Raw genomic sequence first — 17,508 nt, 5'->3', positions numbered from 1 at the left:
GGTGCTTTTATTTTTCTAAGCTTTGTTTCACACAAGGAAATTGTGAGAAAATGCAATTGTGTGTGTAAATACAGTATATTGTGAAGCAAAAGTAGTGAAATATATTTGGAATATTGTTATAGTTTTAATTTTGCTCTTCCAACTAATGAAGCGTTGCCTGTAAGCTGCAGTCAGGGGTTAGAAATGCTGGTCAGAGAAAACCGTCCACAAACACCCTGAAAATAATTTATTCCAGGGCGTTCACAGGCCAGACGGGACAGGTAGTCCCTCCACTGGGTTCTGGTCTGGGGTCTCTTTCAGACCATGATCCAGACTTCATGATCAAAGGTGGGGGTCAGAACATAGACAGACAGGTATTTCAAGAGCTTTGTTTTTGGGCTCAGCTCTTTCTTCACCACAACAAACTGGAGCAGCGCCTTCATTACAGCCAAAGAAGCCCCGGTCCATCTTTCCATCTCGCTCCATCCTACCATCACTGGTGAACAGACCAACATACTGAAGCTCCTCCGGCTGAGGCAGAGACTGACAAACTAACCTAGAGGGGAAATCCACCCTTAACTTAATGATCTCTGCTCTATGATCCTCCACAGGAATCAAGATTTGAGGAGAATTAACACAGAGAATTGCAGCGTAGTCATGATAAATTACTTACACCCCAATCATTCCTCCTCTCTCTTGGTGAACCCCAAGGCTCCGTGTTTGAACCCTGTTTATTGGCTGTTTATTTATCTGTGTGGATAACACTCACCTACAGCTGGCTACTACCCCCCTCCCCTCCCCTTTCCTCCTATGTCCCACTACGACTCCCTTCAGGAAATCACATCCTGGTTCTCCCAAAATCTTCTCCAACTCAACAAACTTGAAAAATCCTGCTGATCCTGCCTCTCAAAGACGCACATCTCCTGTACTTCTGTCAACACCCTCTCAGTCCGTGACTCTGCACTCTTTTGTTTAACGAACAAATGCGTCCACAGATTGCAACTGGATAAAATTATTTCTACAACCTTCTCTTCCAGGTGTATTATTCCTGCTAAGTATCCCATCACTTACATTCACTAATAACCCAGCCAATCCTATTAGGTTCCTTCACACAAGCATACCCACTCCTCCTCCTTGACTCACCCACCCATTTATTTTGCCCCATACAGGATTAACCCTCCACCTCTTGAGCTCTTTGCCTCAGGACATGAAGTAATGTGATTTTCTCAGCTCCTTCAAGTCACCTTTTCACACCAACTTCCAATGTCTTCTGCTTGTCTGACATTGGGCTGCAGAGATAACAAGTCCAGAGGGAAAACTCAGAAACCCAAAAAAAAAGGCTTTATAGTCCCTCCGCTGTGTTCAGCCTGTGGCCCTGGGTCCACAGGGAGGGGCCCTGGAGGCATCCTAATCAGAAGACCGATCCACCTCAGCTGATCCTTTGAACGCTCCTCTGAGCTCTTCCCGATGACAGAGCACCTCACACAAGGAGTGGATTTAGGCCTCTAGTAACCAGGGTCTCGTTCTTTCGTGTCCAAATGTCATGACGTCGGTAAGAGTGAGAATGCAGAGAGAACTGTAACTCAGTAACTCAGTAACTCAGCTTTTCCTTCACCCAAACAGACTGGAGCAGCAGCAGCATCCCAAAACATGAGGTCCCAGTCTGCCTCTCCATCCCCCCCTCCATCCTACCTTCACTTGAGAACAAGACCCCGAGATACCTTCTCCTGAGGCAGAGAATGACCCCCAACCTACGGGGAACAATCTACAGTTTTTCCACTTCAGAACTGGTGTTAGGGCTTAGAGCCGCTTCACTCCTGGCTCTGTGCAGCTCCGTGGCATTCTGAATATTATTGCCTGAAGACACGAGGAATATCACATTAGACAGGCTTATTCCTTTAAATGCTGGGACTGGAACGACCTCATTACTCCACTCTGTCACTGGGTTGTTGATATGGGGATTCTTCTGTTTTACGCTGTATTGGTTTATTTTATTGTGGGGACATTAAGTGTTCTGAAAGACGCCTATAAATGAAATGCATGTCATTATAATAGTTTCTATAAACATGTATTGTTTGAAGATGAGAGGTAGGTCTAGCGGTTAGGGAGCCAGGCGTTGCCATCTTGGAGACTTCAAAGGTTGCCAGTTTGAAACTCGTTCTGTCTCTCAGGGCCCCTGATTAAGACCCGTGACCACAGATTGGTCCCCGTGGTCCACCCAGGGTCGGCAGCACACCGCTCCCTAAGGGATGGGTTTACCGCAGAGACAAGTTTCCCGTCTGTGGCACTAGAAAGGGAACCTCTATTTCTTAAATGCTATATTTTTGAGGTTAGAATATAAAAGTACAGTGCATCTTATTATTCATCAGCTGTCACTGTTTATGAGGTGTGTCAGTAATTCCCTAGTGAGACAGTGTCGCTACACAAAGGGCAGAGAACGAGGCTTTCAGAGAAATCTTGAAATATCGATATCAGGTCAGAGAGTGAGACCTCTGTTTCTAAGATGGACGTGTGTGAGCGCAGTGTAGCGACTGTAACCCAAACTGTTTTATTCTCAGCAAGTAAGACAGTGATGCTAGTGAGCTATCCTCTGTTTTTGCTCCAGTTTACCCAGTTTAGTTCAGTGTAACCAGTAAAATAATTTATTTTTCAGCAGAAACACAGAGAAATCATGGCCGGTCTGGCTATGATTTCATCAAATCAATGCTGGAAGGAGATGCTGGTGAGGACAATAATGAGAAGGAGTCTGGGACACAACACTAGCAAGTGAGCTGATCCCTGGAGCGGGGATCTGGAATCCCATCGGGGAAAAAGTAGGAGAAAAGGCTAAAACAACTCTGGATTAAAAGCTTACGTTGGCCATTGGAGATAAAAGCCGGTATATCAATTTTAAACCAATGCTGAGTGGTCTCATGGGACTGAAATGGAGAACTCAGAATGGGACTGAGGGAAATGCATCTATGTAAGTGGGAAGAGATGCTGCAAATCAAAGCATGTAAAGATCTTGCAGCAAAAGATCAACATAAAATAAGATTTTATATCTATCTTATTTGAAAGCTTGACATTAGCCAGTTACCTGGCCTTCCAAAACCAGATGTTCTTGTATTTTGAATCATTAATTTGTGTAGATCTCTCTGCAGGGCAGAGTTACCTACCGTGGTTCGATGTCTTTGCGTGAACTGGTGTGTAGTGATTCTTTGAGGTCCTGACAGGGGTCTCGTCTTTGGGAGAACCATCAATCGCAGCAATGTTCTCATGTTCAAACTGTGATGCTGAAACCGGTCCTTGTTGCCTCAGAATGTCCGCCAGAGCCCTGGAAGGAAGTCCCAAAAGTTTCAATCAGAAATGAAATGTCACTGTTAAACAGACCCCCCCCTAGTTTGCATTCCAGCTTGACTCTGAGGTCTGAAGGCATAGCATAAAGGAAATACTAAAGACAACCACAATTTCAGGGGAATTGGGATTTCGGTGAAGTAGTACACAAGACAATTATTTGCTTTGGACTCATCCGCAAGTCCAATTTATAAAGCGCGACGTGAGGAAAATAACACCCAGATTTCCGAAGCAACAGTGACAGGTACTGCATCTTCTTAAAGGAAATAAAAGGCTCCTTTAACTGTGTCAATGTCAGCCTAATGCAAACACACAGTCCACTTTTCCATAACTTGGTGACTTTGGGAGATATGCGGCATATTAATAGCATTTCCCTTCCAGGGCGAGCACACTTTCGCTGTTTCCTTTTTGCAGATGGAGACGACCTGATTTTGCCTCGTCCCAGCTGACTGCCTCATCGTGTGGAGCAGGAGCCGCTATCACTATACATCTCGGTAAAGAATGGCAACAAATTACAGAGCTGGAAAACCCAGACTTTTTATTAATGATGAGCCACTTGGAAGCTGTTTGGTCTTTGGTAGAAAATATCCCCTGCAGTACATTTTCTCATGTTAAAACTAATGTTGAGAACTCATCTCCCATCTCCTTAAATCCTTTGACTAAAGGTAAATAGGCACAGAACAAAGTTAACACTTTTAAAGCAAGAAAAACAAGGTATAAAACTTCTTTCCACTGTTGCTCCAACTACTGTATTTTGCGGAATATAAGTCACACTTTTTTTCATAATTTGGCCGATCCTGTGATTTAGTATCCAAGAGAGTTATATATCAATTTTAAATGGTACACGAATCAAGAAGTAAACATTACTGTCTGTAGCTGCCAGAGGGCGCTATAGGCTTGTGAAAACTATATGCTGCTCCTGTACCACTTAAAAATTCCTTAAAACATTAACTTATAGACAACAAAGACTGAACGCATGTTTGTATGTTTCATTGTTTCAGACTGAATTCACGCAGCAGAGCGTTACGTGGTTTAGCTCGAAGGTCTCAGACCGCGACCGAACCTTATTAAGCTGTCTGTGAAGCTAATAACGGTTAGCGCTAGCTTACAGGTCTTTTCTCTGGGCGGTTTGCTATTTCGCTGATACACGTGAGTTTTATGTTGCTCTAAAACATCCATGTCATACTGTTAGCTTAGCACGTAGCACTGTTCTGCTAACGGTCTAATTTAAGCGTTATTTTGGTATCTTATGCATAAGGGCGTAACGGGCCGTTTTGCGCTGCCAAGAACCGCTGGAGCTGCTAACTTGTTATGCTAATTTACCCCATTCAATCTTCCAGGTATTTTCCATGTTATTCAGCCAGTTATGGATGCAGCTGTGCGACTTATTTATGTTTCTTTACTCTTTATAACACATTTTCTTTTTTACTGATTTGACTTATGTTCTGACTTTTGACAACTTTAAGTTCAGTGAATACCCCTCCGTGATATCTGAATGAGGTTGAGGTCTGGCCTTTGACTAGGCCTTTGCAGCACCTTGATTATTATTAATTTTGGCCATTGTATTGTAGATTTGCTGCTGTGTTTCAGATCATTGTCCGGTTGGTGACCCAGTTTGGGTCAAACATCAGCTGTCACACAGATGGCCTCACAGCTGACTGTAGGATCATTTGGTAAACAGAGGAGCTCATGGTCAACATGCAAATCAAGCACAAATCACCAGCTTCACCAAAGTGCTTCAGAGTTGGAATGAGGCATTTGTGGTGATATAAACTGCTGGTTCCTTTAAATTAAAAGCAGCTTTGTAAGACAAAAAGAGAAAAAAAATGAGACAAAAACTGTAAAAAATTGTAATGAAGAACAACTTCTCCATGTTGGCTTCTTTAGTTTATTAAATGATGATTATATAGAGGGTCTTATGTGTTTTTAACCCTTGAGATTAAATTTAAGTAATTTTTGAACAGACTAAAGATCAGATCACAGTTATGCCCTGAAATTTAATACCCTAGAAATGAAATGGTGTACATACTTTTTACCATGACTCCACTTTTCTCCTTATTTTGAGCTACCTGACTGTCCTGCATTAATATTATCTGTATTTGACTTAATGAGGTGTGGAAGGACCTTGGAGCGCTGAATGATATGAGGGAGCTGATATGTTCAGTAACGTGACTCGCATACACTTAAACATATCTCACACAACACACGACTCAGGTAAACATTATCCTTTACTGGCAGGGAAGCAGCTGAAAAAAAACATTTAATTTCAAAACTCACATCAAAAAATACATTAAGAATAATTCTTGTTTTTTTTACTTTTGAATATTCTGAGTTAATTTTGTACTTTTGATTTATGCATTCTTAAAAGGGCTTCTCAGTAAAAGGGTCAAAATGAGAACTTGGATTATGTTGCATTTTTTGTTGCAAAAATTCTGTATATCGACTTTCAATAAATGGTGTCAATAAATGCACAAATTCTAGACCAGACCAGTAGACCTAAAATATTATCTTATCCTGTTCTTGTGGTGTTTAACCATTTAATTTTTGATGGAGAGGTGTGTTACAGGTGAAATGCTTCTACGTGAATCTTCAGGAATACTTAATCAGACCTGAGATCACATCAAGTCTGTTAACTAAGTTGAAAAGGCTTGTTTGATGACATATATAACTTTACGCGCATTAACATGACTCTGAGATGAAAGGAAGGATGTATTAACTGATTTTTTTGCACAGACCATTCTAATGTGTGACAGACCAACACAAAAGTAGAATATCATTTTCAAACAGATGCAGAATGATGTATGGTTTTCTAAACTCTTCTAAAAATCTGAAAAGCGTGACATGCTTTTGTATTTTGTCCCTCTTGCTACAGGAAGATGAACCTCGGCCCCATTCTGTCTTTTGCGGCCTCTAACAGGTAATCTTCTAGGATTGTCCTGTTTTTAGTGTCAGGGTTTGTGTTTTGGGATTTGGACCAAAGCACAGTCGACCTCAAAAGCGGCATGAGGATAAGAAAAAAAAACAAAACACTTACAGCATGACACAAGGAGCGCAGGACACGGACAGAGTGACGAGGGGAAAGAAAACAGAGGCATGGCAACAGACATGGTCATGAGAAAGCAAACAGAAGACTTCAGCGAGGAGCAAAGAGAACCAGTGAGCTTACAGCAGGTGAAACAGGTGAGTGGTGTGGGGGTGATTAGCAGGCACAGGTGGGCTGAATGAGCTTGATTGTTGGAAAGCATGAACGCTCATGGAAACAGGGACACAGAGGGAAGGAGACTAATGAACACAAAGAAACCATCAGTCAGTGAGAAAAGGTAAACAGAGATGTAGCAAATGATACTAAACTAAGAAATGTACTAAAAAGCATGAACTGATACAGCAAGACCCAAGATGACTGACATAAATAAACAGCAAGTAGGAAAACACAAAAGGAAATCAAATGGGGACATTTAGCCCCTCTGTGGTGCGTTCAGGGTGATGTGCAGCGTTGTATTCCCCATGCATCTCCCCACACACACATTGTGTTTGGCATGGAGTAAAAGTTTGGTAATCTTTGTAATCTCCTGCACAGTTTGTTTCCACCCATTTGCACAAAAAAAGAAAAGAAAAAAAAAATCACAATAATATACATTAAAGTTTGATTTTTTAACGTGAAGAAATGTGGAAAAAACTCCATTCACGTGAATACCCTTCAAGCTTCTATGCATCTCTATGAAGTTATCCACATTTTTCTTATTACTTTTCATTTTAAATGTGATTTTTCTGAAGTGTTGCTCCTGTGGGTATTTCAGCCGAAGCAAACCGTCCCGGAGGAAACTGTTGAACTTGGCAGTTCTCGTTGACCTGAGGTCAGACTCTCTCTCTCTGGTGGTTCCTTTTCACTTTTTAAATTCAAAAATATTTTTCCTACTGCACAACATTTATTTTAAAACCATTCTGGAGACAATTAAATAGAACAATAAAAGACGGGACTAATTAGTAAATCCAAGCCTGAAATAGATGAGCACCACGCTAACAAGAGTCTAAAAACTTGAGCAACATTTTCCCTTGTTTGAATACAGTTTGCTGCTATGAGATTCTCAGTAGTTGCGTCTCCATTACAAATATATGCAAAACGTTGTTGTTGTTCTGCTAATTTAGAGAAAACACATTTTGCAACTGTGGAGTTTCCATTAAATACGAAATGAAATAAAAATCATACGTTAATACTTTTATTGACGCGATTATCTCATCCATAAGAGAGAGGTATTTGAAACTAATGTTATCTTTTCCACCGCCGCCACATTTGCCGAGCTTGCTATTCTCCGCCAGGTATTTATGTTTCAGAGTTTTACATTTTGCAGAAAACTTTTAGTGAAAAATAGGAGTATTTTCGAAATTGCAGTGTTTCCATTAAACACATTTATTTTCATAATTTCAATTTGCGCAATTTGTTGGTTAACGGAAACGCGATAACAGTGACACACGTTAAAAAGCTTGACAAACAGTATCACTGCATACCTCATTATTTATGTTAAAACTGTAAGCTAAAAAAAGATAAAATAAGATGTAATTGTGTGGCACTCCTTTAGTTTCCACACAATGACTGTGGTTTTGTTCCCGAAAAAACAGGAAACCATTATTTTGTTGAAGCCAAGAGAAAGTGTAGAGCTTTTCTTGCAGCCTGCTAACCAGCAGTGCACAGGAGGAGGTGTATGAAGGAGGAGCTTGATGCTACAATATGCTTCATACAGCAGCAGAATACGCTATTCTCTCTGCACTTTCTCTGACTCCCAATTAAAATCACTGTGTTGGTGGTTATACCAAGGTACCAGCAACCAGCCCACGGCTGCTGCAGAATCTAACTTTTAGGGAAGAAGATCTATAAGATTTATTCATTTTTAAACACTCAAGATTTATGGTCAGTCTTTAACAATTTATATCTGATTCACTCGGCTGCCTTCAGCCTCGGAGCTAAAAAGAGACCTGGAGCTTCAAAGAATAAAACCAAAACCAGTTTGGTTGCTTCTCTGAGATTTGATTCAAACAAGAAAATAATTTATAAATGACTCGTATTCATTTTCAGCAGACTGGTGGAGCCTCGTTCGTGACCATTTTTTGTGCAGCAATTAGGGAACAAAAGCCCCCTCCCCACCACCTGCCAGGCATAAATTGCATCTCGGTTTGCTCTGCAGAAGGTGATCAATACGACCCAGTACGAATCGGAGGCTCGCTCACATTTCTTGCGTTTTTGGTGAAGGTCACGGAGCAAACAAAGGTCTGCCAGCAGCTCAGTATTCCTCTCACAGCCCTTCATCAGTCACAGAGGTGGGAGTCTAAATGGCTTTAGCAAAGCGCCGGAAATTAACAGAGACGCTCGCAGTTTTTAACAGCAGACCCTTGACAAATATAAAGCTAATCTGTTGTTCCGGCTCCTCTGCTGAACGTCCGACGCCAGCATCTGAGGTCTTTCCCCAACATCTTTACCATTAAACGTGCAACTTAATATAAAGAAAGGAAATTATCCTGAGCAACAAGCCAGCAGGTAGCCTCCACCATGTAGCAGAAGGGCCGCACACTGCAAAAAAAAAAAAGAACTAAAAGTAAATACATTTTCTTGAAATGAGTGTCCTTGATTTGAGCAGCAAGTTTAAATGATCTGCCAATGGAATATAATTTTTGCATTTAGAAATAGGAACAACGCATCTCCATCATCTTATTTTAGGTGCAGAATATCTAATTATCTTTTTTAGAGTTCAAAATACTCACTCCATTGGCAGATAATCTTATTTACCTGCTCAAATTAAGGGAAAATACACCCATTTCAAGAAATAGTTACTTCATTTTAGGTCACTAAATGAAGTCAATTGAAGAGTGGCAAGCGTTCTATAAGAGATCTATGTATGTGTTTATCATATTTTCCTATTTATTCTATTAGCTTTTAAAAAATTTTCTTGCTTTTTTTTATCTTTTTGTGGACCACGAGTCTATTGAATAAAGCAATCAATCAATCAATCAATCAATCAATCAATCAATCAATCAATCAATCAATCAATTATCCTCAATATTATTCAATAAAAGCAGATAAACTTTACATTTCTCCTCATTAAGGCAAAAAGAAAGCTACAGCCTTACGACATCTTTTGTTTATCTTGTTTAAAGCCTCATGAGTCCATCTAAAATCCATTCCTAAAGCTCGCGATGAATCCAAAGCCGAGCCACAAAAGGAATCCCCCAAACTTAGTTATCAGTGCTTGAATTAAGACATTTTCTGGCTGTGTTTTTCTAAGAGAGGGCTGAGTAATCCCCTTGACATTTGGAGAACAGCAGGCAGCCAGTTTCATGACCGCAGCGTAACAATGTTTGATTGTTCTTAAATCATCAAGTCTACTTCTGGACCCAGGCGGAGAACGTCGCGTCACCCCCCCCCCCCCCCCTTCATTCGAAACACGGCGGAGAAAGAATGAGATGACGCTAATGGCTCATGAATAAAAGTCAGATGTTCATGACTAACACTTACACCGCCCGCACAATTATTGGCACCCCTGGTACATAAGCTCCAACTTTTGATTTGCATTTACTCAACAATAGGGGGAACCTCCCATATTTAAAACATCTGCTGAACAAAATGAAGGTTTTCTACCAAACAGGACAACTTAGTGTTGTAATATTTCCAAAGGTTTGCAGCATAGAGAGCGATGCCCTCTGCGTTTTCTGCTCCGGGGAAATGGCCATCGTGTTCACTGAACCCCTTTCTCTGTTGATTTGGCCGGATGTTCTGGATCATTACGCTCCTCAAAGGCCCATTTTCAGTTTTCAGGCAGAGGGAATCAGATTTATTCAGTTACAATGTCCTCATGTTATCACTCAAAATGACCTGGAATCTTAAAGAGTTCATGATGCACTCTAACAGGGTTCCCAGGGCCTTCTGAGGAAGATTCGGTCCACAGCATCATGGCTCCATCACCGTACGTAACCGTGGACATAAGGTACTGGTCCACAAATTCATGCTTGTTTCGATCCAGACCCACAGAGGATTTCTCGTCTTTTTGCTGTTCGGATAAGGTCGACTGCTGCCGTTAAGTTCTGGGTAGAGGTTAGCAAACTCCACATTTTAATCTGTGACAGTAGGACAGAAAAGCCGTTGTCCTGGCAAACCTCCCAAACCACCGTTTGCCAGACTTGGTAATGTCGCTGCAGCATTTCTCTAACAACGAGCTTTAGGAAAAAGATTCCTCTCCTGCTATATGTTTCAACCTCTCCAGGTTTTTAAACACATTGTTTGGGGAATAGTTAGGGATAAATTTGTTAAACGTTTTTGATACACATTTTGAAATGACAAGTGTGATTTTATAAAAGATTTTTAGCTTTAGCTTATACACATGTATTTATTTTAAGTGCTTTTTACACGTCTTTACCATGAATGCCAATAATTATGGAGGGCTTGTAGTTTTAATGCTTTTTTCTGATCTCTGTGGTGATTCTAGCATGATATAACCTAATTAAAGTCCCTTTTATTTCCATTTAGGCCAACTCTTCATACCCATTTCAGAAAAAAAACACCTTGTTAAACAAGCCACAGACAGCAATGCAATGATAGCACAAACCAAAACCCCACACCTAAAACTAATCCTGGTTTTAAATCCAGTTAGATCTGCAGTTTGGTGTAGAAGTCTGATTGGAGCCGAGTCACAAGATGTTAAAAAAAAGTTTCTAGTTCATGGATTAGTGAGTTTAGGGTGGGCGATATAAAAAAAAAAATATTTGATGCGTCATTCTTGTCTCCATGTGCCATGTCTGAAATGACAATAGTGGAACTATTTAGGTATGAATTTCCATGGCAACTCTAATTCAATGATAGTTCAGTTTTTCTTAGTGGCCCTGAATGCATCACTTCCACTACCATGTGGATTGTGGATAGTATTTAGCAGGTGAGGTGACGAAGCTATCAGAAATGTTAAACTAGTCGACTGGCGACATGCTTGAAAGTGGAAGAGATCTGTACCAAGAATGGAGATAGGGAGGAGATGTTAAACAATTAGGATTTTTACAACCTAGTCTTGTTTTTCAGTGAGACTGGGTTGGATTTTTAGTCCGAAGTCATCCTGGTCGCTTACAAAACTGCTCTGCTTTCATGGAAGCTAAGGTCAAAGCCAGTCTTTGAGTTCCCTGTATCAGTTATACTGGCTAAATATTTATTATATGTTGAAGTTCCTGATCACATTGTACAATATTTATTTTAGGACTAAGAGGTACAGCTCTCTTCATGATGTGTTTTTCCTATTTCAGCTTCCCCTCATTGGCTTCCTGTTAAATCAAGAATAGAATTTAAAATTCTCCTTCTAACGTATAAATCCCTTAATAATCAAGCTCCATCATATATCAGAGCTCTGATTACCCCGCATGTTCCTAACAGAGCACTTCGCTCTCAGACTGCAGGTCTGCTGGTGGTTCCTAGAGTCTCTAAAAGTAGAATGGGAGGCAGATCCTTTAGCTATCAGGCTCCTCTCCTGTGGAACCAGCTCCCAGTTTTGGTCCGTGAGGCAGACACCCCGTCTACTTTTAAGACTAATCTTAAAACTTTCCTTTGTGACAAAGCTTCTAGTCAGAGTGGCTCATGTTACCCTGAGCTACCTCTATAGTTTTACTGCTATAGGCTTAGGCTGCTGGAGGACATCAGGGTCTATTTCTCTCCCTCTGCTGAGTTCTCCTACTGCTCTCCAATCTGCATTGTTTGTTGTTATTTCAGCTTTTAACTTTTTGTTCTCTGTCATTTTTCTCTTCATAGAAGGTACACCTGGTCTGGCGTTCTGTTAGCTGTGACATCATCAGGGGAGGCAGATCATCCTCTATTACCATCTAACATAGAAAGTACTCCTGGGTCAATGTGAGCTTCTGAGCTTTCTGTGTCTCTGCTCTGTCTTCTCTAAGCCCCAGTGGGTGGAGGCAGATGAGCGTTCACACTGAGTCTGGTTCTGGTTCTGCTGGAGGTTCTCCTCCCTGTTAAAGGGGAGTTTTCCTCTCCACTGTCGCTTCATGCATGCTCAGTATGAGGGATTGCTGCAAAGCCATCAGCAATGCAGACGACTGTCCACTGTGGCTCTACGCTCTTTCAGGAGGAGTGAATGCTGCTTGGAGAGACTTGATGCAACCTGCTGGGTTTCCTTAGAGAGGAAACTTTCTCACCAACCTGGAGGATCTGATGGAGTCTGACTTTGGAAAGAGCCTTGAGATGACGTGTTGTGAATTGATGCTACATAAATAAAACTGAATTGAATAGAATTAAAATTAATGCCTCCTCTCTTAATCGTGATCTAAAGTGTCAGTGGTTGGCTTAAATAAATTATATATTATTGTGTCAGTTGCTTTGATTTAGTGCTTTTCAGTTTGGCAGCAGTTCTTTTTTGTTTTTTTGTTTTTTACAGATTTCATTTCATCTACCTGATATCAATTTTAGGGGCCACATCGCCCAGCCCTACTATCAGACATGCTGCATCAGAGGCTGAACTACCGAGCCATGTTTCTGGCCGTTAAGTTCCTCAGATACAATGTAATCTTGATCCCTCATAGTTACACAAAGATAAGCTGAAGGCTTCTGGCGAATGGAAACTTTAACCAAGACCCACTCCAGGGACCGTATCGATTGGTGCCTTATGCTCTGCCGTAGAAACATTGCACTGGGAGATTATGGAGGAGTGCATCATCTCGGGATCAAGATGCATTTCATGAATTTATGCACCAAAGGAAACATTGCTATGAATGTCACATGGCCTTTGTGTAATATATAAGGAGTTAGCATTTTAGTTGGATTCAAGGGGAAATAATCAGCTTCAGCTAAAGATTAAACCTGTCTTAGATGTGCAAATCTTTGACAAACTGGATCTGCGACCTGGATCAGAAAATTAAATTCTAATATTTTATTCTGGCACCTGAGAAAAAACTCAATTTATTCATTGTTTAGTTTCAGTTTCTAAACACCAAGCTGTGTTTTATAATAAACCTGTTGGTCTGCATTTTAACAATGAGAATTTTTTTTTCATATCAGTACCCGTTTAAATTAGACTGAATTATCTTTGATCATATTTAGAAGTTTGTCATAGTTTTAGGACAAACTGAAGGACATTTTACAGTTGCTTGATGTGTTGTATGAGCAGCCCACCATCACATTCACAGCAAACACATGAAACTTGATGAACTCTGAATTATTAAAATGTACAACAGATGCATGATTCTTTATGAGACTCACATTTAAATTGACACAATGACACCACAACCTTTCACAAGACACTAAGATTTGATGCAATATCTGCATCGTCTTCAACTCAAATACATCTAAGTTTGTTGGGCTGCGTTCAGCTTCGTCTCTGAACATTATTCAAACAGATTCTAGCAAATTATTGGTACCAATAATGATTTTGTCCATCTGCTTTTAAAGCAAAAAAAGGTGAATTGGTTAAAAGAGTGTATAGTGCTACTAGTCCACCTGCCAAGAGCTGACATGAAAGGCAACAGAATATCAGGGAGTTTTAATGAAAATGTCTGTCATATGAAAATTACATGACACAGAGGCCTATTTTCCTCATAGCCAACCACACGGCACAGTGGGGAGGAACAATATCTACAAGGATGAGCAGGTGACAACCTTAAATAGGGAATACTGCCATAGGCACCAATGATATGACAAGCAGTTGCTGAGGATGCCTACCAGGAAAAAGGCTTTTTTTGTCCTACTATCACAAGCGTAAAGGTGTGGAAACTCTTCTGGGACTATGACTGGAGCTAAATGCTTAGGTCAGAAGACTGAGCCTCATAGCAATTAACCCTTCAGGTGGGGCTGACATAAAACAAAGGATGAATATGTGGACAAGCATCTCATGTCCTCTGTTAAGCACGACAGAGAATCTGTCAGGTTTGACTTAGTTTTTCCTCCAAATGCGATGAAAACCTTTTGAGCGTACATTGCATCAGGAACTCTATGAAATGTCCCAGCATTTAATTAAAATCTGGTGGCCTCTGTCTAATACCTGAAAATAAACGATCCATGGTTCTTTCACTGGGATAATGACTCATATCCCCAGAGCGCTATCAGTCCAAAGACCCTATGAGCTGAGGAGACATGACCAGAAGAGAGGAACCAGGTATCTGAAACATTTGGAGCAGGCGTCTCAGACTTCGGTCCTCAGCAGGCTGATGCGCTGCAACTTTTCTCTGCATCGCACTAAAACCCAAACAGCTGGATTATTTCCTCAGCATGTAGTCACCTTCCACGGAGTCCTGCTAATGAGCCAATCATTTGATTCCAGTCTTTTCAAGCAGAGACACGTCTAAAGGTCATATTTGTAACTTGTCGAAATAATATGTAATATTATTCTCAATCTATTTCCTAACATAGGTGCCTCCCTGGGTGCCGTTAAGTATGGAAAAGGCTGTGCAGATAGAGGCATATGGTATGTACAGCATGCAGCAGCCAATCCAGAACCTTGTCCTCCAATCAGCTCGCTGGGTTCCGAGCTATTCATGAAATCAAATGTACAGACGGCTCATGGTCCAGGTCTTTAGAATACTGCTGTGCAACTTTCAAGATCTCATCAAAATAACTTGGCAATGAAGGAAATATCATTGGAAGGACCAAACGCGTGTCTAAAAGGTTTGATTTAGGATGAAAACTGGCGGTGATAAAAAGCTTTTCCTTGTCATCGTTCACATCATCAGCACAGACCAAACACTAGCACAGAAATGTGAGCCGACCCGTGGTGGAAAAAAAATGTCCATCCTTACCTTTAAACAGGCGAGTAAGACATATTTGAAAGGGGTTTTAACAAAATGAAGTGGTTATGGTGTGGGTGCATCTTTCACAACAAACTGTAGAAGGGAGTTATTTAACTTAACTCTGATTTTGCCTGCAAAAATATAAAAGGAAAAAAAAAAACTATAACTTTGTAACCACCCACCTTGGTGCATTTTATTTGGATTTTAAATGATCAAATAACCCAAAAAAAAAAGAAGATGTTTTTGGAATGTTTTACAAGAAAAAGTCTGGCGCCCATCTGTGATCAACACTCATTGTTCATGTAAATCTAAATAGACCCCAGTACAACCAGTAAGTTGTAGAAGTCACCTGTTAATGGTAATAAACAGCACCGTGGGACACAGCAGACAACCCTGGTTCCGTTTAAAGCAGATAGGTTCTAAACCAGCATCCCAATCTCTGAACAGCTGAGCAAACAAGCAAGAGAACGAGCTCTGAAATGAACTTTGCAGCTATTTGTGGTGGAAACGAAACACTGCAAGTCTCCATGAACACAGCATCAACACGGTGAAACGAGGGTGATGGCAGGATCGTGATGTTTTCACCCCGACAAATGCATGCCACACTTTTCAGATATTTATTTGTTTTTTTTAAAAAAAGGACTAATAAAAAAAAAAACGTGTGGTTAAAAATAATGTATTTCTTTTGTGTTGATGTATCACACAGAACACTTTAAACTTTGTGCAGTCCTACCTGTGCACATTCATCTCCTGAGGGGGTTTCGTGGCTTTATCATAGGCAACTTTAGCAGAGATCCCAATGGCGATGATGAGCGCGATCACCCCGCAGGTGATGTACACCGTGGTGTTGGTCTGGTCCAGCGCGGGGTCGTATGTGTCTCCGGTGGGCACCGGCGAGGGGGAAGGCGTTTTGATCCAGTCCGGGGTGTTGTAGTTGGTGCAGCCCTTCTGCTCCAGCCGCTTGCCGCGGTCCGCGCAGCAGAAGCGCAGGAAGCAGCTGCCGCAGCAGAAGCGGTGGTCCGTGTTGTTGCAGGCGAACTCCTTGTCGTACTGGCCGCTCACGTCGTAGTAGCCCATGCAGGTGTCGTGCTGAGCCACGGAGGGAGCTTGGACCTGCGTGATTTTCCGCGGGATGGCGGCGGGGAGCGCGGTGGTGCTGGCGTTCACCTCCTTCGCCTTTGGGTTCCTCCTCGGCGGGGTTTTGCTCCTCTTGTTGGCGTTGGCGGCGGCGCACAGGACATTTAGCGGGTCTAAGTAAATCAAAAGAAGCAGGAGTTGCTTTATCCCCATCATTTGAGGACGAGCTGGTGTTGGCTCGTTGACCTCCACTCTCTTCTTGTTTCTTCTGAATGTTCACTCTTCCACTTCTTACCGAGTGAAGCGTCTTGCGCTCTTCTTCTCCTCAGGTGCACTCGTCTGTGCCAAGCTCACACTCGCGGACCCTGAGCGGCTGATTTCTCCCTCACTGGACATCTTCCGACACTTTGGCGGTCCGCCACACGGCTCGTTTTCAGATAGACGCTGAATTCTGGAAACTTTCTGTCATAGGAAACTCTGCTTGAAAAGAGCGAAATTTCTCCGACGTCCCTTGGACGAATCTGTCTGTACTTGTCCGAATCTGTAGACGCCCGAGTTACACTGTGGAGAGATAAGAGGTTGGTCGTTTAAAAAGTTGCTTAAAGGGAATATTAAAGAGAAAAATAACTGTAAAACGAAACTCAGAAGACTTTCCAGCACCATGGAGAGCGCCCGGGTCCCCAGGCTGTTTGGATCGCAGCATAAATCTGCGGATTTCATGACAACTTCCCCTAAAAATTGTCATTTATCTGTTTCACTTATCTATTTCATAAACCAGATAAACTGCATTTAGTTCATGGAAATTAGATCTGCGTGTCCTTCATTTTACGCACAAACCCCCGGTTGGAAACAGTTCTCATCACTGCGACTTTCTTTAAAAAAAAAAAAAAAAACCTTAACCAAAGTGCTTTCTCTAATAAAACTGACTATAACAAGGAGAAAGATGAGAAAAGAAGAAGATGAAGACTTACAAGCTTTGGAGTGGCCGGTAAGCGCCGCGCCGTCTCAGCTACTGAATCAAAGCGCCTTCGTAAGAGGAGAGCAAAGACCTCTCTCCTTTCTCTCCGGCCCGCCTCCTCCTCCTCCTCTCTCTCTCTCCCTCTCTTTCTCTCTTTCTCTCTCTTTGGTCAGCCCTCCACCCTCCCATCCCGCGTCACCGGTGCAGGTACCCCCGTTAACAACCCAGTACCCCCACCCACCCACCCATCCCAACCTCCACCTCCGCGGTTCTTCGGCCGCTTCTCTGCGGGTTTCGCTCGGTACCTCGCGGAGGTGGAGAAAACAGGAAAATAACTGTGTTTTAGAAAAGTGTTTTGGAAGAGAGGAGGCGTTCATATTGGTGTGCGCACACAGCTTTGTGTGTGT

At 41.8% G+C, this 17,508-nt stretch overlaps 1 protein-coding gene across 4 annotated transcripts in view; it reads right to left on the bottom strand.

Moving 5' to 3' along the window:
* The window catches only part of LOC105938867 (protein shisa-6), a 109,840-nt gene extending 92,622 nt beyond the window's left edge, over positions 1–17,218 (bottom strand). For 3 of the 4 annotated variants that reach the window (XM_021307698.2, XM_021307701.2, XM_021307700.2), the window contains exons 1-3: positions 17,115–17,218; positions 15,800–16,704; positions 3,135–3,292 (exon numbers count right to left, since the gene is read on the bottom strand). In XM_021307698.2, the coding sequence (XP_021163373.2) occupies positions 3,135–3,292; positions 15,800–16,359 (718 nt within the window). In that variant the 5' untranslated portion in view covers positions 16,360–16,704; positions 17,115–17,218. The remainder of the gene's footprint in view (positions 1–3,134; positions 3,293–15,799; positions 16,705–17,114) is intronic. The other variant, XM_036148742.1, reaches the window with a different exon arrangement.
* Positions 17,219–17,508: the final 290 nt, after the last annotated feature.

This window comes from Fundulus heteroclitus, chromosome 16, assembly GCF_011125445.2.
Source record: "Fundulus heteroclitus isolate FHET01 chromosome 16, MU-UCD_Fhet_4.1, whole genome shotgun sequence".
In the NCBI taxonomy this organism is placed as follows: domain Eukaryota; kingdom Metazoa; phylum Chordata; class Actinopteri; order Cyprinodontiformes; family Fundulidae; genus Fundulus; species Fundulus heteroclitus.
This window is presented reverse-complemented; position numbering and strand designations above follow the sequence as displayed.